The sequence below is a fragment of the Larimichthys crocea genome, chromosome VII (genome assembly GCF_000972845.2).
Source record: "Larimichthys crocea isolate SSNF chromosome VII, L_crocea_2.0, whole genome shotgun sequence".
NCBI classification, from domain to species: domain Eukaryota; kingdom Metazoa; phylum Chordata; class Actinopteri; family Sciaenidae; genus Larimichthys; species Larimichthys crocea.
In genome coordinates, this window is record NC_040017.1 from 3,718,251 (window position 1) to 3,745,111 (window position 26,861).

Below are 26,861 nucleotides of genomic sequence, written 5' to 3' on the forward strand. Positions count from 1 at the left end.
CCACTCTGCGCCGCTCTCTGCCCCCCCTCCCTCCCTCACTCATCCCTTCCCTCACTCATCCCTGTGTTTCTTTCTCTCTCCGTCTCTCTTTATGTTTTGTGAGAACCCTTTGACGTAGGTGTGCATCGCGCGGCCCACACACACTTCTATTTTTACGCAATGAGAGGAGGTGGAGAAATGGGGAGATGGAGTAAAGGAGGGTGGGGTTTTTCGGATGAGCGCGTGTGCGTGTTTTTTTTTTTTTTTGTTGGGGGGGGGGGGGGGTTGGCAAAGGGCGTGAATGAAGATGAAGAGAGTCACTCCCCCCTCTCTCTGTCTCCCTCCCTCCCTCTCATCTCCAGGTGGACTATATGGATGAAAATGAGGAGTACTTTCAGCGACAAGCCTCGCACAGACAGTCCCGTCGGCGCTTTCGGAAGATCAACCAGAAAGGGGAGAGGCAGACAATCATCGACACAGTGGATCCGTACCCGACCGGAAAGCCGCCCATAGCTCGGGGATACCACACGGTGAGTTCTGCGCCCTCTGTGCTACGGTTTTGTGTTTACCCTTGCTGCAGTGGATTGCTGTGTGCTACAGAGGCGGCTCAGTGTTGCTCTGTTGCCGTGTTGTGCTCTGTTTGTGTGTCGTGCTTCTTCTTCTTCTACTTCTTCTTCAGAACCTGTTGTGCGGGCTCGCTTCAGATCACAGCTGAAAATGTGTATTTTCCAGTTTAACCAACTTTGTGTTCGGTGGCCTCAGCTGACCCTTGTTTTGTTGGTGGTTGTGTTTTGATGTCTTGTTTCCTGGAGAAGGGCATCCTTGTCCCCACAGGGTGTGCTTGGAGTGTGTTTTCCTAATCTTTGCACTGAGCTTTCCTCCCTGTAGTGTGTGTTTGTTGTTTCACCCTTCCTCGCTGGTTTAAAGCACACTTGATTGTCATGTTTGTAGCTTCTGCTGGCTTTTCTGTCAATCTACCCTCTGTTTCATAAATGTTTGGTCATTTGTTGAGCATTCATACTACCCAAATTTCTGTCTGCCGTACTTGTTTGTCTATGCTCAGAATATTCCATATGTGAACACTTTTTGTATCCAGCATTTACTTTTCAGCACCAATGGATCAATTTAGCACTTTGCTTCAGTTGTCTGCACATATGCACATGATTAAAACGCACATCCAAGTTCAGGCCAAGTGTGGCCTGGAGAGTGAAACATGTTTGATGCTGTTTGATGATGGTTGAACCAAGGAAGTTATTTAGATAAGAGTCTCACTTCTAAAGCGGTGGTTCCCAGGGGTCTAAGATGAATGTAAGGGTTCACACGATTATTTCTGTGGTGTAAAACAAGAAAAATAAAACTCTAACTCTATTTGCCTCTCTCTTTTGGTGTAATGTCCAGCTTTACAACCCCAGGCCTCTTAAATTATTTATTATGTAATGGCCTGTGAAAGGAAAATCACTTCAGCTGGACGGCCACTCCTACACATTGAGCTATGACAAGGGGACACAGGCAGGCACAAGCAAAACAGATCGGGAACCACTGTTTTAAAGAAGAACTGCCACGTCTGCTGGTGCATCTCACTGGATGGTTTTAATGCAGAGCACCCAATCAACAAAACATAAAGAAGTGTTAGTAGTGTCATTTTTGGAGTGCATGAGATGAAGTAGAGAACAATGGTTGATGATGAGAAGACGGTATATTGTGATTTCATTGTTTTTTTGGAACTGAACTGTGTTTGTTGAGGAGGGATTTTCAAAAGGAGCGTTAAGGGTTAAGGTTCTAAACAATATTTCTAATTAAATACTGCAAGCTAGAAGCTGGATTAATTATCAAACTTGCATTTTGTATAGAGTTTAGATGAAGTCAGCAATGGAAAATGAAAGCAGGACTTGTTTTGGTGACTCTGACGGTGTAAAGACTTGTATCCTGTCACAAGAGGAAGAGTATCATGCGAAGGGATTCGACCCCAACAGAGGAAGACTTTCCCCCCTATCTGTGTTTTCTTTCCCTGGGAATGGGAAGCAAAGCGTTTTCACACTAATGATACAAATAACCCAGCAGTTGCATGTAGTTTTTTCCTGTTCTGCACAATTTCACTGCATTCCCTTCATTCCTGACGCTCCCATGGGGGTTCTGTTAGTGTACCCAGTTCTTCTTGGAACGCTCTGAAACAATCACGCTTTAAATGGAAAAATGCGACATCGTCATCTTCCTGCTGCCTCCCTCCAGCCCCACCCTGAATCCTAAATTTAGACTCGCTGTGTTTTAGTTTCAAAAGACTGCACTGAACTTTCTCATGGCCCGATGTCTCCCGTCACACACTCGAGTCGCCTCGCTCTAGTAGCGTTCCTGTGGGAAGGATGAAGCAGGTACCATGGCAACCAGCAGTCCCGAATGGGCTCTGCTCAAGTGCACTTAGAAGTACAGTAGGGAAGGGAGCTAACTTAGCAAGAGCTCAGTATGCCATTTCCACCGCAGCCGCCGCTGCTGCTGCTGCTGCTGCTGACAGAGGGGTGGAGGGGAGCAGAGCGACAGAGTTGAATCTGGGCGGATGCTAAGCTGACATAGCAAGCTAATCGCTATCATTTAGAACGCCAGGCAGCGCTCAAATTTTCTTCCCTCTTACCCCAAGGCATACTTAGGAGGTGAGAAATGCACCGAGGAGAAACTTGGTGTTGAAGAAAGAAAATCTCTCCGTCAGGCAAGATTTTTATTCAGCTTAGTCACTCTAACGTTAACATGAGGCTAAAGAATCAGAGGAGACACTGATCTGAAGCTTGCAAAACTCTGCCGATATGAGAAACTCTGTAGACCGATCTATTTTATTGAGGGCTGAGATGATTATTTCCATTGCTGATTGTTTCGTCTATATGTTCATGAAGGAATGGCTGTCCATCACAAGTTTGCAGTGCAGAGGTGATGTTTCGGTTTTCTTGTTCCGTCCAACCAACCGTCCAAAACTTGAAGAAAATATATAAAAGTGACACATCCTGCTTTGATCTCTGTTGATTAATCAACGAGCTGTTTTAGCTCTTGTTCCGTTAAAGGCATATCTGGAACATCAGATTTTACGTTAGTGTGTGTTACAACCAGGACTGCGCTGTAAGGTCACAATACCTTTCCTAGTCTAAAGAATAAGCTGTGAGGGAAGATCTTTTGTTTTAGTAAAACTATTAATAGCACAATCTGAAAAATACTCTAATACAAGTAAAAGTCTTAATAAAGTATTATCAGTGATATGTGCTTAAAAATCTGAACGTAAACATAATGGCTTTTCTTTTTTGAGCATGACGAGATGTGATGTACCAATGCCAGCCGCCGTGCTCAGTATTGCATTAAGTCCTGAAATAGCTAAGTAGCAGAGTGGCCTTCATTGTCAGACAGGTACAGTGTGCCTATGGATTGTTCTGTAACACCAAGGTCACAGGTTCAATACAGGCAGTGGGCAGTCTGTCTGAAAACAGCTGTTACATGCTCAGTCATTGTATCTTAATATCTAAAAGATAAATGTAATGCTAACCCAGTAGTGGAACTCCCACTGGGAGTGCTGACACACACACTCACACACACAAACACACTTATACAGCTACCCCACGCTCACCACCATGATCTGAAGCAAAGCTATTATCTGTATAATGTGAGGATTATTTGGCTCTCAGGGTTCAAACATAATGCGAGTTATTTCTTGAACATGTAAATATAGAAGTCGGCTTAAACGACCGTCTACAGCAGTATTGATCTCATCCATAGTTGTTGCTGCTTTTGTGGCCATTTTTCTTTTGCTATTTTTCTCACTCGCTCTTAGTTCCCCCTGAAAAACCCAACCTATGTGACGCACTGAAAAAAAAAGCAAGGATGGCAGTGATTAAAGATGATTTTATCCATATTGATCTCTGAACAAGTTGTACCTGATCTCCGCGCTTGTTAGCCTGCTAAGCTTGTGGCTCTGATTCTCGTTCATTACGATAATGCATTGGTGTTTCACAGGAGTGACCTTTGCAATATTTCTGAGGTGAAAGATGGCAGTTTTGGCTTGGCTTCTAATGTGTTGGTCAGATTTATTGTCCACACATCTACTACTAAACATTAAAAGCTTTAAGATTTAAGGTATGCTGAAAGACTGTCCTCTTTTTATTTTTTCACCGTCGTTATCACATTTCCACAAACCATCTTTCATCCCATGTATCTGAAGGACATTTTGCTCCTTGGCTTGTCATGTAAAATATAATTATCACACTTCACTTAAGGAATGTAGTTGACATGCTCATTTAAAGTGCGTGAAAAGAAACACAGCTGTGGTTTGAGCTTATATTTGTGGTTCGTCATCATCAGAGGCGAAGATCCAGGAATTTCTACGTCAAAAAAAAGATGAAGATAGACGCATAAAAATAAATTTCTGTTTATAGATGTGTCCTGAATAAATCAGGGCAGTGAAAGAGGACAGTGTTTGAGATTCAACACGTCTCCTGTGTGCTCAGAGCAGTGGGATAAGACTTGGGTGCCTTGTCGAGAATGGACACTGGTTATTTCGAGCGTCACACTCTCTCTCTCTCTCTCTGTTGCACTTTCTATATCCTCCCTCACGAATGCTCATAATCTCCATTTCTCAGTCGCTCGCCATTTTGCACTTTATCTCACACACTCTATCTCTTCCTCTAATATAAACAGCCATTTGTGCCTTCGACCTGTCGTGCACACGCACACACACACACCATGCACACGCTGATTTTCTCCCTGATCTCTCACTCAGCCACTTACTTAATGTCTTTGTGCAGATTCTGCCTGTCAATCACTTTAAAATGAAACGTTGATGTGGCCGCCATCAACTGATTTTTATCTCGTTCTGATCATTTCCATTATCTCCTCTACCCTTTGTCCTCTTTTTTTTTTTTTTTTTTTTTTGTCCCCCCTCCTCGCCTCAGCTCTTTTCCAAACTCTCCTCAGACACCCCACACTCTCTGAGCAGATGAGTAATATTCCTCCTCTGGGTTTACTCAGTGGCTAGTAGGGCATCCAAGGCCCCAAACAGCTGTTCTATAATTATACAAGCAGCAGGAGGCAGACAATCAATACTCCTTTTACTCTTTTCCTCCACCCGGGTGGCCTGGTGGTTAGCGAGGCCGTCCTGTAATCAGAAGGTCACAGGTTTAATCCCTGCAACTGCCATAGTGTCCATCAGCAATCACACTCTGTCGGAGTGTCCTTGACAGTGACATTGCTCGCTCATCTACCGACTGCTTTTTAATTGCTTTAAGATAAACCGTACAATGTGTGGAGTTATTGCAGACAAGAGTGAGTTTCTCTGACAAGTATTTACCTTTGAGAGCTCTTAAATATTAATTGCTCAGTGCCTACATATGTATGAGATGACTTTGGCCCAATATATTAACAGTATAAGTGAATGATGAATGTGAGGATTGGGCTGTGAAGATCATTTTACACCATGTGTCACAGGGTAGCACAGTTTCACTCCATGTGAACTTCAAACCCAACACAGCTGCACCCAAAATGACAAATAAGAATCAGTATCTTTACAGGACGAGACTAGATCTGTTTCCAGTCTGTGTGCTACAGTGAGCTAACCAGCTGCTGCCCCCAGCTTAATACCTACCATCCACGAGACACGTATTGATCTTCTCACCTAACTTCCAGCAAGACTTTGAGCCTGTGTTTCCCAAAATACAGAGCCATTCCTTCAATAATGTTTTATTGAGGTAGCCGCCTGTGAAGCTAGCGTCAGTAGCTAAAGTGCAGAATACTCTGTGAGCTTTAGTTCACGAGTTCTCTTTACTTTACTTGTCTTTTCTCTAGTACGTAGAAATCCAATAAGAGCTTACATTGGAGAAGCTTGAACTAGGTTATTATTGTAAATTAAATCATCATCTCAGGCCTGCTTAAACTTTAAAGTGTGATCTTAAATCTGAGAGCAGTGGGTGCTATAACTGCTGAACTGAGACTGGGCACTAAGAGCTCGCTCCACCGTGGTCTCATGTGTTTGAGGTAATTGTACCGAAGGTTCCAAAGTTAATTTGCAAAAGATAAAGTGACTTTTGAAATGACTACATATATAGTGTCTTATAATTGGAGTCTTATTGTGTGTTTGGAGGTGGGAAAAAATGTCCCTCGGTGGTAATGAGGAGGTTAAGAAGTTAAAGTTATCTCTTCAGTAATCTGCAGGCATGCTAAATGGAAAGGTGTGTGTGTGTGTGTGTGTGTGTGTGTGTGTGTGTGTGTGTGTGTGTGTGTGTGTGTGTGTGTGTGTGTGTGTGCGTGTGCGTGCCCAAGCCAGAATAATAATAATGCGTGTCTGTGTGTTCCCTACCTGTCCTTGGCTTAGAGCACAGAGAAAGTCGAGTTTTCACCTTGTAAATTATTTAGAGTCCCAGAACAATAAAATAAATCTGCCCGAAGGTTGATATAATCTTTTTTTTTTTTTTTTAATTCAAATATACATTTTTCTTGCATATTTAAAAAAGTGGCTTTGTTTTTAGAAAAATCTAAATGAGAGAAACTAATTAAAGTTTTTGAGTTTTAGGACTTACACAAAGATCTCTCTGAAGATTTCCCGATACAGTCACGTGCAGACGCATTCAGTCTCAGGGTAACATGGAAATTCTTCCTCAGTTTGGTGCAGAGCGCTGCATTTTAACATGCCTGTGCAGCTTTCACCCACTTTTCTTCTCCCGTCCTCAACTGGCAAGTGGCATGTTTGATAACTTTCATCTCTTCTGCTTCTTTTCATGGCTCTCTCCTTTAACCTGGCTGCCAGGAATGCAATAAACCTCAGGTACCGTACCTATTAACAATGTTGTCTGTTGTGCCTACTGTGTGTGTGTGTGTGTACTGCTTTCTCTAGCTGTCTGTGTCTGTGTTTCTGCTGGAGGTTTTATCTCCGTCTGTTCCCCATTTGTCGTATCTGCAGCTTCTGGTAGACTTCCTTAATGAATACCTTCCATTTGCTGACATTGACACTGATGGAGACGAACAGGGACGCCTGCACCACACATTGTATTACCACAACATCTACAGCAACATGAATCCACTCATGTTTTCTGCTTCGACGCATAAAATCAGCATCGGTTGAGAATGGACTTCATCACGTTGTTGATTGATAATCATCAGTCCGCTGGAGCTTATGGGCTTGTAAACTGAGATAATGGCAACAATTTAGTGGATTGAAGAACTGTGCTGATGTGCTTGATAATGATATTGACTGTCTTTAGGCTCTATGGATTATTATTATCCCTGCTGTGTAGGTGTGGTTCTGTTGGGTCTCGCCTCTGGCTCTGGCTCTGAAAGACATTTCTAGCTATATAGAGCCATAAATGCGGCGTGGGCTTTATTTATAAAGCGTATGAAAGTGGCATCGCCACGCATTGGTCTGTGCGTCTCAGCGTCTCATTGCAGTGTCCAGCAGTGTCCGAGCAGAGATGAATACACAAGGAAAAGGTTGAAGAGATCAGAACTCAAAGGTGTTGAGGAGTCGGGGGCCTGCTGAGAAATGCGAGAGCAGGGAGAACAAACCTGCCACTCTCGGCCGCAGAAAAAGCCAAGCTCCTATTTTTAGAGCTGTCCTTTGTGACAAGCGGCTCTGCTTCAGCTGTGCACAGATACAAAAGCCTCAGTTTTGAATAGACCTTGTTGTAGGAACTGCGGCGATGAAAGAAGAAACGCTTCATCGTACACTTTCTTGCTTTCTTGCCTCCCTCATTCCTTCATTTTTTGGGGGCGTTTGTTTAAAATCATTCAGATAACTTATGATTATTTTATTATCCATTAAATAAATCAGTGATTTGGTCCACAAAATAGCAAGGCCCATCACGATTTCACTTATTTTAATAGCTTGTTTTACCTGACAAAGCCAAAGACGTTCACTTAAACAGTCAATCAATCATTAAAATACTTGCCTATGTAATTTTCTGTCCATCGACTAATTGATTAATTGACTAAGTGTTTCAGCTCCAGAACTGTTACTTTATCAATAAATCTGTAATCTGTCATTGCGTTTGATGAAAAGAGCATGTAAGTGAACGTGCCTTTTTATTTGAAGTTGTAGAGCGTCTTTCTTTGTTTCTCCATCTGTTTCCCAGCACAGAAACCAAAGCAAAATTGGTGTTTTGTTGTTATTAATAGCCAAATATCATCAGACATTATGCTTTGATGAAAGCAGAACGGATATTTTGCCCATACTCCACAATGCAGCTGAAATTGCGCTTGTCTGCGGTTCATTTCTCAACCAGTGTTCTAGGACACGCTTACTGACATTTGATGTGCTTTTCATGTCAGTTTTGACATTCAAAGACCTTTTTGAAAGTTGAGTGTTTTCACAAAGGTTTGACACATTGACATTTATTTTGGATAGTAATGAGGCCGCACTGCAAGGATAACAAAGTGTGCTGTTTTTGTTGTCCGTGTCACTTGATCAAAATCCCTCTGAACTATTGATGGCAGAACTGTTTGATCTGTTCAATGTTAGACCATGCTGCATGCTGCAGGAGATACTTGAGATATTAATAACAAGGCGCATTCTGCTTGTCTGGTTGAATAAGGGTTAAAATCTGTTTTGCATGAGTCTAAAAATAAAATTAGTTAAACTGTCTTGCTTCATGTTGAGTGTACAGTCCTCTGAATACATGTTATCATTGAGAAAGACAGCTGATAAAGATAAGAGCATGATAAAGGAAAAGGATCATCGAAGTTTGGTGCTTTTCGAGACAGATGTCTGGCATACATACATTAAACCATCACATAATCATGTTGTATGTAACTGCGTCTGTAACACTGCTATTAGCCGTGAGTACATTGGGCAGTAAAACGGAGAATAAAACCAGCTGATGGAATATCCTCTTACATTAAGTTGCACATTGTGAATGTGAACTATTAAGCTGTAAAGGATGATATCAATTAACGCACCAGATTCCACAAGAGCAATTATCACTCGCCCCGAGATCCATGTGCTGTAAAAGCAGTTTAAAATCCTGTAATAACTTCTTCTTCTCTGCTGTCGTCGTAGAGAGTTTCTTGTTTTGCAAGGAAGAATTTCACTTTTTGGTGTGGCCTCTTCCCCCATGATAAATTTTTATCTCGTATGGCTGTTGAGAGGAATTACAAATCATACAGTAACACCACATTGACTCCATTTGACCAGTTATCCTCAGAAATATGAGCATGGTTCTCTGCTGTAGTGCCTTTAGAAGGTTTATAGCCAGGCACTCAAATAAAAGTGAAAAAGTACAGGCTCTGAAATGTACGATAAAAGTATAAAGTGCTCTCTTTGTTCGTCTGCCGGCTGTTTCTGTGCAAAGGTAACTCAAACCTCAAACGGGGTCGCATCTCCCGCTCTTGTCTTGTGACATCTGTTACGCTGTTGCATACGCACCTGCCTTGACGTAGAAAGGAGTAGAAAGTACACATATTTGTGTAAAAATGTAGGTGGTAAAAGTAAAAGGTTGTAAATAAGTACATATTCCACAGGATGAATCCTAATAACTTTGGTGATCTCGTAACATCATCAGCATGCTGATGTTAACATTTAGCTCAAAGCACAGCCCCTCTTCATGTCTTTGGACTTTTGACTGAACACATGCATTTGACCCTTTACGGTTAAAGATTGCTACTGCCTTCTCTTTCTGACATGGAGTACAGTGGAACATGCTCCCTGCAGCTGACTGACTCACCGAGACCACTTCAGTCCACTCCACTTCAGACTTCCAGGTCATAACCTTCCACAGTTAGTCTATAACCTGATCCGGAAACCTTTAGTTACTAATCAATGTTTCACTCACTTCACGACAATCTTACTTTGCCACTTATTCTCCCAGTGCTCCTCTTTTCATTCACTTTTCTAGATTTATGAACCTTGTAGCGGATACAAGGGCACGACAGATGTTGCTCCTGTGAACCTACAAGTGTAATCTTTTAAACGTGCCTTGCGTATCGAATTATTTCCAGAGCAGCGTGCAGGTGACAACAGTTTGATATATGAAATAATCCCCTGGGCTGCAGTTATGAAAATGTAGTCTCTTTATTAGATCATCTTTCTCGTTCTAACAATACTATTTAGAGCCGTCGTAATGGGACTGACGTCGAGGATTAATGCGCTGGCAGTCAAGAGGGCTGCGTTCTCTCTGCATGAGGCTTCTGTTGGCTTGCAAACAAATTCAGTGAACGAGAACAGACACAGATCAATAAATCAGAGTACGTTGAGTTTATTTCTATAAAAACCAATGTATGTTCCCATGAGAAGTCTTCTTAAGCAAGGGCTGCATAATATGGTTTTTAAAAAAAATCATATTGCAATTATGTTGACAGATTGCAATATGATTCATGCTTAGTGGGCATAATCACAGTTTTCATTTAATTGTTGGGGTCTGTATGATCTGTAGAACAGGATTTGCAGGCAAGGGCATCACCGCAGCATGGCAGTACTTCATTATAATGCTGTTTGTCACACGTTTTACCTTTATCCAAAAATTGCAGCTTCTGAAATTTGCATCTTTCACTGGGCCATATTGCAATTCTCAATAATTGCGCATGTCTAAATAAGATTTTTTTTTAAAGTAAGATAAAAGCAACTGAAGCTTCATTTTCTGGTGATGATTTTGTTTTGTTTTTGCTTTTTTGATATCCTGATTGTCTTGGCTAGAATTACCCGTTATTCTACAAGTGTAAAAATCACAACAATGCCATTAGAGTTAAATTTAACATTTGATTATTTCACACGTTCACAAGTCTCCCGTCAAAGCGGTGTGTGAAAACAATCGCTTCATTATGAAAATGTTATGTTTCACTTTAAGAAGCGTTTCTGCAGCATTTATTCTCCCCGCTTCTAGTCTCTGCTCTTGAGCTGGTTTATGAGAGCCACATTAAAGTCTCAAAATATCAATTTTGGTTGAGGAACTAAGCCTCAGACATGCAGTCCAGATGTGACTAAATTTGTTTGTGTGTTGTTATTTTTTTCTTTGGATGGTATGCATCTTGGGATATGATCACTGTCATGCTTTACCATGCTGAAGGACTGGTTTCATGTCAGCTGTGTGTTATGTCTTTAATGCAGAAATATACTGCTGTGCTGGGTGTGTGCTCTGTAAGAGGTTTGACTAAAATCATGCAAGCTGGTGCCTTACACTGTGTGTATTCTGCTGTGTGTGTGAACAGAAATCAGGTTGAATTGAAGTTGGAGATGTTGCTGTTTTTTTTCTATTATCACCCTTGAAATACTCTCCCCATGTTAGCACGTGTGTGTGTGTGTGTGTGTGTCATGTGTTTGTGCACTGGTGTGTCATCCAGCAGTGTAATAAGGTTTTTATGGCTCTAATGCTACGCATCAGCAAGCAAAACACCATCACATGGCCGACCCTATAAATGCATGGAACAGTAGCAGCCACGCGGGGTTCACAGACTGTTTACAAATGGCAGATGAGACACTCCCCCCACTCCAACCTCTCACCCCCCCTCCCTCCCACCTCATGCATTTAGCACACACTGCAATTGAGCACGAGTGCATTAATGTTATTCTCAAGTGGGGTTTTTCACGTCACTGTCACAATCCTCTAAGATCAATGCTCTCCTGTCTCTCCCTCTTTACATTTAGCTTGTGATTAGTCAGTAAAAAAAAAGATTAATTGGCTTGTTTGTTCCTAGAAAGCTTTAAACGAAGGGGGTTGGGCAGGAAGGTCTGATATTCCCCAGACGCGACCCCGTTGCTGCGGTGATGTAATGATGCCCCGGTCCTCTTCCCCCACGGCGATTGTTGAAGACGTTAATGATCGGGCTGTACAGCAAAGCACCTGAGCTTTTTTTGTTGTTGTGATACATTACATCATGGCTCGGGGCAGGGAGAGGTGATGTCATACCGGGTCTCCAGCTTCCCTCCCCGCCCCCGTCACCTCCTCCCACACACCTCCCCATCACTTTGACTGGGAGCAGCTCCAAAACCAGCTAGTAGTACGCTGCTTTCCAGGCATTGTCTGAGGCACAGCACCCAGGCTCTTTATACAGAATAACAAAAAGCTCCAGCCTCCACTGGCTGCATAATTTAGACCTGATCATCAGGTATGATTTAGCATCATAATTCTGTGAAAGATTGCGACCAATATTTTGATTTTTTTTAAGCCATAGTTGAATCCCAGAAGCATCATCACATATCTTATTTTATACAACCAACAATCCAAAATCTGAAAAATATATAATAAATTAAAATACAGAAAAACAGCAGCTCAGACCATTTCTGCTCGATATATCACCTAATTAATCATCAGACTAGTTGTTTAATTTCCTCAATATTCTAACTGATAAACTGAGCAGTAGTTGCAGTGCTCAAATGATAATTTAGCTGTAATACTGTCAGAGTATTACAGTTGTAGATTACACTACAAGGAACTGACTTATTTTTCAAAACATCAAAACGACAAGAAAATAAAAAGAATGGCAGATTATGATTGACACCCTCAAATTTCATAAAAACAGTGTGACACTTGGTGGTGTGCTGCTTCTTCGGCTGTAATGACAACAGCTCTGGTTGGTGATATTCAGTCCTTTGTGTCTCTGAAATTCAGATTATTTTGCGATATGAACCGGAGAAGGTCTGTTTTTTTTTTCTAATTTTAAATTTTTATTTGTCTTGGCTGGCCTTTAAACTCTCATTGTTCCCTGTGATGTGTTTTCTTTTCTTTTCTTTTTATTTGTCATTTAGAATGCCATCTTCACATCTCTGTCTCTCAGGAGACCCTCCATATATTGGACCTTTTTATGTATCCAATATCCAGAGTCTCTAGAGGCATGGCCTACCACCTGAACACACACACACACACACATGCATAATACAAACATATTTCCCCTCTTGTTCTCACAAAGCAGAGTGGTGTTTGCGTGTTGTTTGTTTGTTGGTGACGCTGCTGCTCATTGTACTACAGCTGAGTGAAGGTGAAGTGGCAGTCTATTGCCACTTTTTTGGTCTTGTACACACACACGCACACACACACTCACACACACTTGTCTCCCCTCCCTCCTCCATTTCGCCATGTCTCGCTGCTTCGGTCGCCACAGCAACTGAAAGCCCTGGAGGGTGTGTAGGGGGCTGGTGGTAGGCTGAGGGTGAGGGGGGGTGGCAGCGGCTCGTGCTCACCCAGTTGCCATGGCTATTCCAGTTGAGTGACAGTGACAGAGTGACATCTCTGATGCCAGTGTGTGTTTCACTGCCGTCTGCCCATTTTGAATTTCTTTCCTCCCTCCTCTCCTCTCCTCTCCTCCACTTTTCTCTGCCCTCCTCCTTGAGAAAAACGATTCCTCCTCTTTCTCTTCTTCTGTGGTTCTACCTCTTTTACTCACTCTCTCTAGAGGAAGTGCTGCTGTCTCCATTTCTGTCTCCCCGCCCAGGAAATCGCTTTCCTTCATTCCGTTACTATGCCAACCGGCTCCAGCCATGGTCTTGTGCTGAAGTGAGCGTGATAATGGCATTACTCCCACTGTGCTCCTCTCCCCCTCCAACCCTTTCTATCATCCATCCATCTATCCATCCACCTTTTTGATTTTTTTTTTTTGTGTCTTTCTTCCTCCCACCACTCCACCGTGTATCAGCTCCATCCTGACGTTTCATCTCTGCTCTCTCATCCCTCCCCCCCTCCCACTTTTCATTTTTCTCATCCGCCTTTCTCCTCTTTCCATCTCTCTATCTGTGCTGGGGGTGTTTGTAAGCCCAGCCATCGTGGCTGCTCTTACAGCATCACTGTCTGGCAGGGAGGAGGTCCTTGCACCCCCTCCCCTCCTTCATCTCCCCCTCCTCCACCCCTGACACACATACACACATCTCCCCCCTCCTCCTCCTCCTCCTCCTCCTCTGCCCCCCCGATCCAAACAAACCTCTGGGTTTAACGTACAGTAGCTCGGTGGCTGAGGAGGCTGCAGGCGTCTTCAGATAATGTAATGGTGCATAAAGGCGTTTGCGTGCGTTTGTGTGTGTGAGAGCTTTGCTTTCGGTAGAGGGAGGGAGGGAGAAAGGGAGACAGAGAGGAGAGGCGGAGGGAGCAAACGTGAGTGAAAGTGTTGTCAGCCATTTTTTCTCATCTTTTTTTTTTTTCTTCTTCTTTCCTGTTTTCTGCTGTATTGTCGGCGCGCCGCTCTTCTCTCCGGCTGGAGATGTGAATGTCAAGTGCGCGGACAGTAAGGAGCCGGCTCGTCTTTTGCTTTGGATAAGAAAATAAAAAAGGATATCTGCCACCTCCTCTGTGGTTTTAAGATATTTCTGTGGGAAGCAGCGGGGAGGCTGGAATAAACGCACAAGCTGCTGCTGCTGCTGGGTTTTTTTTTTCTTTTTTGGAGAGTGTAATCAGGCCAAGGAACAGCGGATACTCCCAAAACTGACAAGCCGCCGCCTCCTTCCAGAGAGACGGCGCAGAGCCGAGGGAGGGGAGAGGGCAGGCAGGCAGGCTCGGCGGCTCGGATGAAGATGGGGGTCTGTGCTGTAGCATAGAGCAGCTCCGGGATGTTAGATTTTAGCCCGGCAAACATTTTTTCATTATGAAACCATTAGCAGCATCAGACAGCAATGGAGTCCCGAGCCAGCAAGATAAAACCCCGGTAAGTAGCCTATCGACGTGCAACGTTTTCTCTCCATCTTTTTTTCCTCCCTCTCTCTCTCTCTTTCTCCTCTCCTTCATTTATGACCCACTAGATATGATTACCGTCCCTATAATTGATGTGCATCGGATTTCTATCGAGCCTCGACAAGATGAATGAACGCAGGGCAGGCCAAGGACGCGACAGAAACCTGAACGGGGGTCTGACCGGGACCAAACCGGAGGGCTCGTTTGCAGCCCCGCGTCGAGCCCTCCGATGTGTGTCAGTGTGTTGTACTAGAAACGGCCGCCATGTGCTCGCTGTCACTCACGCGCGCAGACACACGCACACACACACAATGACTCTATTGATCTTACAGGCCTCGTGCGCTCACGCCAAACTAACGTCTATAACAAATCCAGCGCTTTATCTTATTAGGAGTGAGAACACACAGCTGTGAGTGTGTGGCCTGTAATGATTCATTATGGATAAAAGGCGCGCACACACACACACACACACACACATATCATCCAGCGGTGCGGATGTGTGTGTGTGTTTAACGACAGACGTCTGTGCCCTCGTTATGTTTTACGACGCCTTGAGGTGACAACACTTTGATTGTAGGTACATAAGACGTGTGCATAAAAAAATGAACAGCGCCAGGTGGAGAGGGGAAATCAGTCAAGCAGTAGATGTGGAGGTGATGTCATGCGTGCGCAGATGGAGCTGTCTCCACCTTTTAACCTCCAGGAGCTGTCGGTAGCTTTTTGCAGTGCTGCTTTAAAACAGAAAATGACTCCCTACGTGGATGCAGTGGATATTTTTGGGGAGCTTTAAAGCCTGTCTGTGGTGTGACCCTCCGGTTTATTTCGTGCTGCTGCTGCTGCTGCTCCTGGTGCTGGCGGTGGTGGTGGTGGCGGCGCTGTCCGTGGTGCTGGAAGCAGCAGCCGGCAGCTCCTCCAAAAGCCAGACAACACGGAGGCCTGAGCTGATCTGCACTTGAACGGTAAACGGATTGATCGGCTGTCGGCGCCGCTGGCATCACTCACACACCGGGACCACACACACAAACACGCGGAGGCGAGGCTGTAAATCACACTGATGGACGGTTCCCCGATCGCAGAGCACAGATGCCAGACGAAAAAAATCACCGTAATATTCCTATAATAGTCATAGATGTGCCATTGTTGATGACATATCTCATGCGCCATGCTCACAGCCTCCCTCAGGGAGGCCTTACAGGATACAGAGAGCCTCAACAATCCTTTAGAACTACATTATTTCCTATAGAAATATCTTTTGATTATATTTGTTTTTTAAAAGTCCATTCCTTAAAATACAGCATGTTTTGTACCATTTTAACCTTTTTACAACTATTTTCTGTAACAACTCTGATTTTTAGAGATTATAATGTGCTGCTCAACTCTATGTTGATGCTGAATATACCTTGATATCAGCCCTATCAGTATCGCTTCCTAGTATGGCATGACTGTAATAATCTATAGTATTCAAGATGCCCTGTGTCACTTGAGTAATGCCCTCAGTGAAATAGATCTTTCAACATTGATTTGACCGGTTTTCCAGGAATCTAGCAAACGCACTCTGCCAAGCGAGCAGCGGCCTCTCTACACACTTCAAACGCCCCTAAATTATTTACTAGTTACCTTTTTGACAAAGGTAAAACAGCACATGTGCTATTTAAGTAGCACAACATTCCAATTCAAGATTTCTTATTGGCAGGATAGGATGGTTTCCGCAGCCAAAACATGATGGAAGCCCAACACACACATGAACGTCAAGGCAGACAAACGGGCAGATAATCTAGTGCATTAACACAAACGGCAATTATGTAAAACACGAGTGCATAAAATGAGAGTTTGGCTCGTTTTAGAGTTGGCTGTCTTTCATCAAGTTAGATGCATCTGCATCTTTTCCATTTTTCTTCACTGATTTTCGAATCTGGATGTGTTTGTTTAACCTCTTCTCTCTCTATCTTCTCTTTGTCTGATTTAGCATACAGATAGAGGCTTGTGTAAATATTCATTTAGCCCAGCTGGAAACCCACCAAGGGTAGGGTCAATAACAACCCCCGAGATTATATTACAGTAATGACATCACCATAGTGGGTTCGTGACCATTGGCTGTTATATGCGTAACTCCCTAATTGTTTATCTTTCCTCCGGGGACCTGTAATTTCCATTCTTACACTTACATTTTATCTTTACTGCAACCGGGCACATGTTGCTACACCATCACAGTGCAATTTAAGCTGATTTATTAGTTATGATGGACTTTTATGGCTTCATCTTTTGGCGATAGCTTGGCCATCAATATTGTCTTCTTATCTCTGAGCATTTTATGGAATCAGTGTCTGTGTACTTAAGACCTGTGCCCAACTGTTTTAGCATTGCTAGACTTGGATAATAAATAACATTGAAAGCGTGGGCGAGACATTGATACTCTTTTCTATGTTTTTGATGTAACATGTTTTTCTTTATTTTATATATTTATACACTGGCACAGCTGTGTAAACATACTTTTTGGAGATTTATTTATATGTTGCACATCCATCAACATTTTCAATGAAGCAGGAGAAAGGCTTACTTTTTGCAGTAATTGGCACCTGGAGAACAATGATTGCAGTAGCAGTAATAGTGGACTGTATACCTCATTGTAGGTAATCATCCCCCCCTTTTCTAACTGCTTGCTTGTGCGGTACTGACTGGTGCAGCTGTAACTAGGGAGGGGAATGCCCAGAGAGCATATCAGGCCCATTTAATCGGAGACCCTGCCGAAAGGGTTTTAATCTCTTGATCCGCACAGCTCAGGAAAGTGAGAAACTGCAACTGTGGTCAGGGGGGAAACTCTGGGATGTGCCTGCTGTCTCACAGCATTCTAACATCGTCAGTTCTATTTTTTAACAAGCAGACAAAGTAAAAACCACATGTGAGACGTTTAAAGGAGAAGTGGCTGCAGCTTCAGACGCCTTTAGCTGCTTGAATCCAGAAAGGCGTATCATTTTGTTTTTGTGCTTTATTCCATACTTTAAACCCATAAAACCAACAATTCAAATTTGACGTCTTACAGCGTAAGTATGAGATTGTTTTTGAGGCGCCGTAATGTTCTGCACACTAGGAAATCTTGCTTTTTTTTTTTTAGCCTGGCCACCCACAATATTGGCCATCTATCTAGTGTAGTAACACAGATTCACCCCCAGCATATAAAGCTGGTAAAAAGATTGAGAGCCAGCCAGCGCTTCCACCCTGGGCTTCCACCCAGCAAACTAGGTCATTAGGTCTACAGTGTAATTTAAGGAGTGCCACATCTGCTCACATGTAGGCAGAACTGGGTGTTGTGGCTCGGGTATTAGAGCGATGCTTAATCCTCCTGTGACAGCTGATTGTACGTATTTTCGGCTCGTGGTTCTGCATAGTCCACTTCATTTGTTTGTGAGAGAGCATTGAGTTCGGCAGCAGAGGATACAGAGTTCCATGTAAGGTAGGAGCAAAATCGCAATTTTGTGTTATGGATGACGATAAGTTACCTCTAACAGATTTAACTTATCGTGTGCTGGAACGTACTCTGCGGATCGATTTAGGTTAATGATGCACTGTACATGCTTTGCCATGTTGTGCTGCCACTGATTGGAAAAAGCTTAATGCTTGCATATCATTATTGTTGTGCTGGCATCCATCTTGGCCCCATCTCTTGCATGCCATTTTGCACAAGAGGTCAATGAACCACATGCTTATAGACAGAATGGACCCTGGCTTATTGACCAACAGACGGATGACCCAAATGAGTGGAGAGCAGAGATTAAGTGTTTATTATCCTCTCCCTTTATCTCCCTTTCCTGTCCTCCCTTTATCTCTCCCCCTTTCCTGGGGGCAGGGACTCTTAGTTTATGGGGGGTTTGTTGGGAGGAGGGGGATCCTTCCTAGCTGGTTGTGAAAACCAGTGGGGATATTATTATTGACATGTAGACCAGTCCAGTTCCTGGCTAGGCATTATCGACAAACTCCACATGACCAGCCTTGTCTGATTCAATTCATTTACCTTTGGTGCACTTCCATTCACTGTGTGCAACCAGAATGAATTTAGTTTAGTTGAGCATTTACTTTATTTTTGTTAATGTCAACAAACCCACAGAAAGACTTCAAGCAAGGATGTTAGTCCCTCTTTTGAATGTTTTTGAATAATTGTGGCTCTCAACCTTGAGGGAGCTCTCAAACAAATCTCAGAAATATACACTTACAATTCAAAAAAGGGCACCGTAGTTTTCCCTTTTAACTGCAGATTAATGCACTTTTGGTGCTTTGAGTAATTTTATTAACGCTGCAGGATGTGTATTTGTATAAAATACAGTTCTATGTTCATCATATCAGAGGAACAATCTGCGTAGCTCATTCGGGTTATATCTGACTTTGGTTATAAAGACAATACTTGTTTGTAGGATTGATTGTTGGTTTTGGTCTTAAAACATAGAATATCACCATATATTTTTAATATTACACTTATGTTGTTGACTATGGCTTGTTGTTCGATGCCATTGATACATTAGTGATCTGTGTGCTTAGTTTCTGACCCGAAATGTTCACTATAAAATAGAGTTGAAGTAGGATTAAAGCCTCAAAGCTACAACACTCTTGTGACAGATGTGCAGCAATAAATATAAATGGCCATAGTCATGGCTCCAACATAACTTCACTGCTGAGGTTTGTGTTACGTGGGAGTGATATACAGGACCATAATCTCTTCTGGTCCCAGAAGTCATCAAAAGGAAATGTGATGTGGCTTTATCACTGCAGTTATGAACAGACAAAGAGATTTGTCACACTAACAAAATAATGTCTGGCCTGTAATAACGTGAAAATCAGCTGGAGGCATTCACAGTGAAGTCGACCAGATGAGGGGATGGGAAATAGCAGCCCGAGGGGGGTTAGTGACTGACTGGGCCCTCCGGTCGACCATTTTAGTTAGTGCAGCCAGCCAGATAATTAAACGTGATGGCAATCTTTGACACAATATAGTCACATCCCACCTCTGTGCCACAGGAGCAGTGCTCTCAGTCTCCTGTCACTAACACATAAAGGCTGTCTATGACTGTAGATACGTCTTGTTTTCTCATTTTCCCACCACAAACAGCTCAGAAAGGTCTCCAAATATCATGCCACACCTTCTGCCAAATCAATTCAGTGCCACAGCACCTTCAAGCTCTTCAGTTTTATTGCGTCTCCGTCTCAAAGGGCAGACCATGAATATTGAGAAGCATTGTAGTCGAAACTAGTTTCTTATATTCCACAGTGATAATTCTGGCAGCAACACTTTTCATCCCATTTCCAAAACTCTTTAATTAAGCCGTAATGCAGATGAGTGCTTCAGAGGCTGTGACGACTGGCATTTTCTTAGAGTACGTTCAAGAGCAGATGACGGCTCAAACTCATTTATTTGCAAATGAACCTCCCAAGATGTATTTCTATCCAATCTACTCCATTTGTCATCCAAGTGCGACTTCATAGTGTTGCCGCTGTCTAGGCCGATTTCCAAAACGTATTTGAGACGGTGGCACTTTTTTCACAGCACACTGACGAAGCCAGACTACTGTACTTCAGAGACTGTTTAACCTTTAATAGCTCACGTGAGAAGAGCTGAAAGCCTGGCTGCACAATCTGTCCAATGTCACACCTACATCAGGCTTTATCAGCGCAAAGTTGTTGTTTTTTCTATGGAAGTCGCAGTCTGGCCTTTATTTACAGGAACATATCAAAGCTGGGTTGAAAGATTCCATCTGCAGAATAAATATTTAAAATCAAATTTGTTTACTATCCACATCTGAAATCACGCAGCATATTTAAAAAAGTGTAAACTGACCCTCTTGATGTTCAGATTTAGCTCTGAAATTATACGACGAATGACGAAAGAAAGCAACCCAGTTAAATTAGCAACATTTGACTTTTTGGTGTAAAAAATTGAATATTGATGAACTGCCACAGCCAGAAGTGGAGCTGGAATCAGCTCAGAGTGGTCCCCCTGCTGAGTATCAAATATACAGTGTATTGGTAAATAAAACATTTGGCCATAAAATATTCAGGCCTATAAGACCCCGTGAACCAGTTTATGCAGTCTGATTAAATTCATAATCCAGCCCTCTGGCGTTCTAGTCAGATATGATGGCTTTCATTTGAGATATATTGTGCAACATTTAAAACAATATATACAAATGTAAAGAGGAATATTTGCTTGACATTTACAGATGGTAACCACGTGTTGGCATGTTTGAGGTTTAAGGGTTTAAGATGGCCACATTTTTCTCAGTTTGAAACCGAAGTGTTGCTGCACCAAACAGGTTTTTTAATTCTCTGCTAACGTGGCGATTATTTTTCTCAATTAAAGTATAATCATTCTGTCTATAAAATGTCAGAAAATAGTGAAAAATGCCCAGTATCAATTCTCAGAGCTCAAGTTGCTGTTGCTGGCACCAGCTAATATTGCATTTTTGCTTGAGTGATTCAAAACCATGAATTTATTATCAAGTGTCATAGCCATGCATCCATCAACTAATCCTTTCAGCTCTAACACTATATAGATTCAGAACAAGCATGCTGCTCTTGTTTTTATTTTATTCATCTGCCCCCTCAAACATCAGCCGGGGGTTTCTGATGTATTTTACATTTCAGGGTCGTCTCCATAGAGATATGGGTTGGCTTGTTTACAGTGTAGCTAATTATAACAGGACTTTCTGGTGCTTTATACAGTAAGAATTACTAAGAGGGGTCCCCCCCACCCATTACTGCCTGGTGTTTATTCAGGTTTTGTGAGTTGCATGCTTTAATTAGGGTGTTTCCTTGATGTATGCAGTCCTTCTTGTTAGTTTGCTCAGAAAGTCCAACTAGCTAACGGCTGATAACAAGAGCTGTAAAAGATCTTCTCCGGTTCATGAGACCTGTTAGACTTTCTGTTAAACAGACAGCAGGTTTGCTGAGCTCTTTAACTAAGAGCTAAAGAGACTTAGTCAGTCCTACGTCGTATTAAACTTGATAAATGTATTTGACTGACTCTGTGTAAGTCGGATGATTTAATTAACATCTACTTTTGCCGTTTACTTCTGCCTTCCTCTTGCTTTGATAAGAAATGATGTGTAAAGTTGAGCTCTTGCAGGGGAACTAATTAATTTTTTTTTGTTCTGTCAACATTGTGTTATCACAGCTGTGGAATATAGATAATCCCTAGTAATCATGAATAGAATTGAAATAGAAATGAGTGTTTTTTTAAGCTACTTGCCAATTAAAATTGATGGGGCAACAGTTTTTGTAGTTCATGTACAAGTCACATGCAAAAATCACATGTGGACCATACAATAGAAAGAAATCCAAAGTAGAGAAGACGCTACGCTTTATTTTTAGACAAACTGAAGGACAACATGCCGCTAAATGTTCCCACTTGGCTGGCAGTCCGCATGAGTGTAAGTGTGAGTGACCGGTGGTGGCGGCTGAGCCGGCTGATACTGACCATCTGTGTGTATGTTGTGTGTGTGTATGTGCAGCTCCCCGCAGACTTCAGCAGACTTCACCTGGCCGACGGCTTGCACCCACAGGTGACCCACGTCTCCTCCAGCCACTCAGGATGTAGTATCACCAGCGACTCTGGAAGCAGCAGCCTGTCAGACATTTACCAGGTAAGGACTCCCAGTGTTGACTCCCCTAGCAGGTGTCATAGTTTAACTAGATTAGCACGGATAGTTGGTTGTGTGTTATTAAACATCCCCCCCGCTGTAGCTCGGGTCGTCGTTATTCACTAATTTTATTTGTTTTCACGTTTAAATGTTCAGTGTGTAACATTTAGGAGGATTTATTGGGTAAAAACAGATATAATATGCAAGAATCATGTTTTTGGTACCTTCGGATGAGCCTTCTGTATCTCCAGACACGGGTCCTCTCTCTCACAGAGTCCTCCGTGGTGGTTTTTACAGTAGCCCAGAGGAGAAACTAAACACTGGCTTTATGCCACAGAATCCTACACACTGGCTCAACATTTTGGGACATACACTTCTTGCTGAAGCTTAGCTGAGAAGACGATACCATTCTCATGTCTGTATGGTATAAATGATCAACTGCTAACGTTTCAATCTGAGGATCATTTTGTGTGAATATATTTTGAGGCTTGAACTGACAGCCCAGCTCACATTATTCCAAATTGGTAAACCTCCTTGGTGAAATGACAGCTATACCTCTGGGACGGCAGGTTAGTCTCATTAAGTAGGACAAGGGAATTTGGGGAAGGATATGAAGCTTGGCAGACAAATAGGCTTTAAGACACTAATAGGACACTGTCACTGCTCAGCGGGAGATGAGCAGACAGCCTGGTGGCTGCGAGCAGGTGGTCCAGCCTACATCCTGACTCCAGCTCTGCCTTTCATCACCTCAAAGCAGAAGTACAAGAACTCCTGGAGAGCTGTGACGTCCAAACTCATGTGAAGCGCAACTTTTACACTCAAATATTACTATGTATTTTGCAGAATGTCTATTATGGTTTCAGTATAAAAAAGAAATACGTAAGTGAGAATAAAGGGACAAATGAATTCAAAGTTGAGCTGAAAAGAACACGCACAGTAAATCTCGTGACTGTGGACGTGCCCCAAACCCTGCAACTAATCCTCTTAACACAGAGCACCCACCCTATTGGCTCCTGATACTGGTACCTGCTGTGTGTCTATTTGTGTTTGTGTGTGTGTGTGTGTGTTTGTTTGTGTAAGTGTGCTTGTGATTGACAGGATCACACTATGTTGTACAGACCTCTTCTTGGCTTGTGTGTGCCGGGGCGTTCGACTTGTTTGAATACAGCTTTATAATAGCGTGTTAGGCCTGTATAAGCGTGTGTTATCGTAGCGATGTGTGTTTGTGTTTCTATGTTTGGCTGGGCTGTGGCTGGCTGGGGCAGGTTGAACAGGCTCTACTGTCCCCAGTCTGTGATCCCGGTCTTAGAGCCATCTGTGTCTCCCTCTCTTGATTTTCACTCTTTCTCCAGTCCTGCTTTCTCTTTTCTCCTTTGTTGGATCTCTAACAGCTTCCAGTCTACATATGCTGTCTCTGAGTGCTGTGTCTGCTCTTTCTTAATGTCACATGTGATCAAATTCATGGCTCACTGTTGATCTACTTCCATGTATTCTTGTGCCACGTTTGTTTTACAGATTGGTGCCTTTGTCAATCAGCTGGGATTTTTCTTCTGTGCCTTTTTCTTTACACTGGTGTGAATGCTGAAAAATAATCTGCAACTGTTCTGATAACCGTCTGAGACCTTTTCGAGGCATAGTAGCCACACATTTGCTGGTTGAATGCCTCAAATCTGAGGATTTGCTGCTTTTCTTTGTCTTGAATGATAACAAACTGAATAATTTGGGGTTTTGACTGTGTGTTGGATGAAACAAACAAAATGTTAAGATGTCATTTTCATATTTGGGAGATTGTCATGACGTTTTTAAATAGCTTTTTCATAGAAAAACAGATGAATCAGTTAATTGAGAAAATAATCATCTGGGTATTCAACAATGAAAATAATCCTTATGTGCAGCCCTGTTTCAATTCAGCCACAGTTATCCAGTAATTCGCAGAAATGTCTGAAAAATACATTTTTATTATATTTATTTCCCTCTCCTGTTAATCATGCGCTGATCCCTCAGGTTTATCTAAAGAGAGTGACTCCTGCATCACCCCCATAATAAGAATGAAGTGTTGGCTGTTAAATAAACAAGATAAATTTAGTTTTACTTTTATCAGCCGGTCTGCAGGGTTGCCTCTTGCTTAATGTTTAGACAAGGATAACAGTTCATCTCTTACTATCCCAGCATATCCGACATGACTCTCCAAACTGTTTGTTTTCTGCAACATTGCTTTTTTATCGTTAGCTGAACTGCGCCCTGCAGATTTCAGAATTAATAACATGATGTGGCTGATCACTAGCAATGTTTGCGCTTCTCACTCGGGGGTTCTTTTTAAATAAACGAATCGGGGGAGACCTGTTTTTTTTTTTTTCTTTTTCTTTACACTTGAGACTACAGGAAGCTGAGAGAGAGGTGCATGGAGAGTCACTGAGCAGATTGGGGTTCAGATTTTTGATGTGAACTGTTAAATAGTTCAACCAGTGTTCCACCCTCCCCCCCCCCCCCCCCCCCCGCTGCTCTGATCTCCACAGCCTCCTTTGGCCTCTACAACTGGAGCACCATGTGAACAGCCCCACATCGGCCTCACGTCACCTGCAACATGCTACACTGTTTTGTGTCTGAATAAATCATGAAATTGGTCCTTCAGCAGGACTTTGAAAGCATTGATCCAAGAATAGCAGTGATGAAATATTAACAACACCTGACTCGCCCACGGACTCTTAATGCTTACTGCACATTTATAGATTTTTGATGCACAGATGACATGAAAACGAGCGTGCGAATACAAAGGCACACAGGCAACCTGTATTTAGATGCAGCGAGACAAGATGGCTGAGCACGTTATCTCCATGTGGCGTGTTAAGTGTTTTTGCACCTTGTTAGAAGCTAATTAATTCAGTGTGGCGTCCATGAAGGAATATGCATCCTCACTTCTGCTTCACTGAGTTTTCTGTTTGTTCCTCGATCTATTCACTGCTGATAACAAGTGCGGTGATCCTTTTCTAGTGTGTCCTCTGTCCATCTGTAGAAAATGAGCAATGAATATGCAGCTGTCTGTGGTTTTAGGACAAAGGGTGCCTAGGGAATGCTATTCAAATTTATGGGAGAAGTCCTTCCATTTTGATTCTAGATTTTCTTTTCTGCTCCTGTTCATGATTTGATATACTCAAGTATTGTATTGTGCGCCGCTCCTAATCTGTGACTTCTCACACCCTTTGCACCCGGATCATCTGCCTCGCCCACCAGGGTGTGTGCACCGGTGACGCCCAAATGGCTCTCAGACACTGACCTGAATCATTAATGAGCCTTTTGCACATGGCGTTTGAGGAGAAATGACACAGGGTTTCTGTGAGAGACGGGTACAGGGACTCCAAGCCTTGAAAAATTCAAAAGCAGACCGACAGTCTGGGAGGTTAAGATGCGTCTGGCTCTGGGATTTTGTGGACAATTTGCAAAGGCAACCTTTTCTTCGCTTTCTATTAAGAAGCTTGAGGTCGGGCAACATTTTGAGGTAAGGAGGTTCGTTTTCACTCCATGCTTGTGGCCCCTTTCCCTCAACCACTTTGGTTTGTTCCGTGAGAAGGTTTCACGTTGTGTGAGCAGGCAGTATGACCCCTCTGTCATTTATAGAAATATTTTCTTTGATGATAGCAACTCCATTAGTATCACTCCTGCACATGTAATTGCATTACTTTCGCTCCTCATCTCAGTTCATTTTCCCACCTCCTCACATATTTCATCTTGCGAGGCAGGCGGTGTGAGTCTGCCGAGTCGGGTGGGTGGCTGGGAGAGGAGTGGAAAGTTGGAGTTAATTAGCTTGTTACTATGCGTAGCAGACTGTTTGGTATGTAGTGTTGACGGCTGTCTTTCTCATACTGTACTGAATACGGCTAATCTGTTTCATGAAATGGGTCAAATCTACAGTTTTTGCTTTTGGTTGGCACCTGTGCACCGTGTCGCAGCTGATGTTTGCACTGTACAATGATTTCAGCAGTGTGTATGTGCTCTGCAGCCTCCACCTCTGCATCCTTATTATGCTGAATTCATACACTGGCTGGTTACAAATGAGTTTGCTCTGTCTGAGTTTTGACAGGTGAACACGAGTTTGGTTTTCTTTTTATTCATTTTTCAGGCATATAGCCGACGCTATAACATGTTGTTTGTAATGAGCATGCAGGTAGGTGGTTCAGTGTCGAGCTCAAAGACACACTGCTCCAACTGAACTTTGACTTTTGGAGCCAACTGCTAATATTGAATGGAGACACTAAAATCCCTTTCCGTTGTTTAGCAGATAACCGACTCATCTCTCTTCCGTTTTCTCTTTGTAGGCCACAGAAAACGAACCAGGCGACATGGACCTGAGTGGCTTGCCAGAGACCGCCGTCGATTCGGAAGAGGACGACGATGAGGAGGACATCGAGCGAGCGTCGGACCCCCTCATGAGCCGGGACATCGTGCGGGACTGTCTGGAGAAGGACCCCATGGACAGAACCGACGATGACATAGGTGAGCCAGCAGTTCGGTGCTGGTGTTTGTGTTGCATTGCAGCGTATGAGTTGCACTAGTTTAAATAAATATACATTTGCCATGCAGTGTTCGCTTTTAAAAATATCCTCCCTAGTTCTGTAAGATTTCTTAAGAGAAGTGTATTTTCAAAGATATCTGTGAA

At 42.9% G+C, this 26,861-nt stretch overlaps 1 protein-coding gene across 12 annotated transcripts in view; it reads left to right on the plus strand.

The window, feature by feature from the left end:
* rapgef2b (Rap guanine nucleotide exchange factor 2b) overlaps positions 1 to 26,861 on the plus strand; it is a 100,175-nt gene that overhangs the window by 52,816 nt on the left and 20,498 nt on the right. For 7 of the 12 annotated variants that reach the window (XM_027280749.1, XM_027280747.1, XM_027280748.1 and 4 more), the window contains 4 exons: positions 342 to 509; positions 6,749 to 6,766; positions 22,079 to 22,210; positions 26,521 to 26,698. In XM_027280749.1, the coding sequence (XP_027136550.1) occupies positions 342 to 509; positions 6,749 to 6,766; positions 22,079 to 22,210; positions 26,521 to 26,698 (496 nt within the window). Of the gene's footprint in view, positions 1 to 341; positions 510 to 6,748; positions 6,767 to 13,970; positions 14,557 to 22,078; positions 22,211 to 26,520; positions 26,699 to 26,861 lie in introns of those variants that run through there. The other 5 variants (XM_019263610.2, XM_010747850.3, XM_027280752.1 and 2 more) reach the window with 4 other exon arrangements.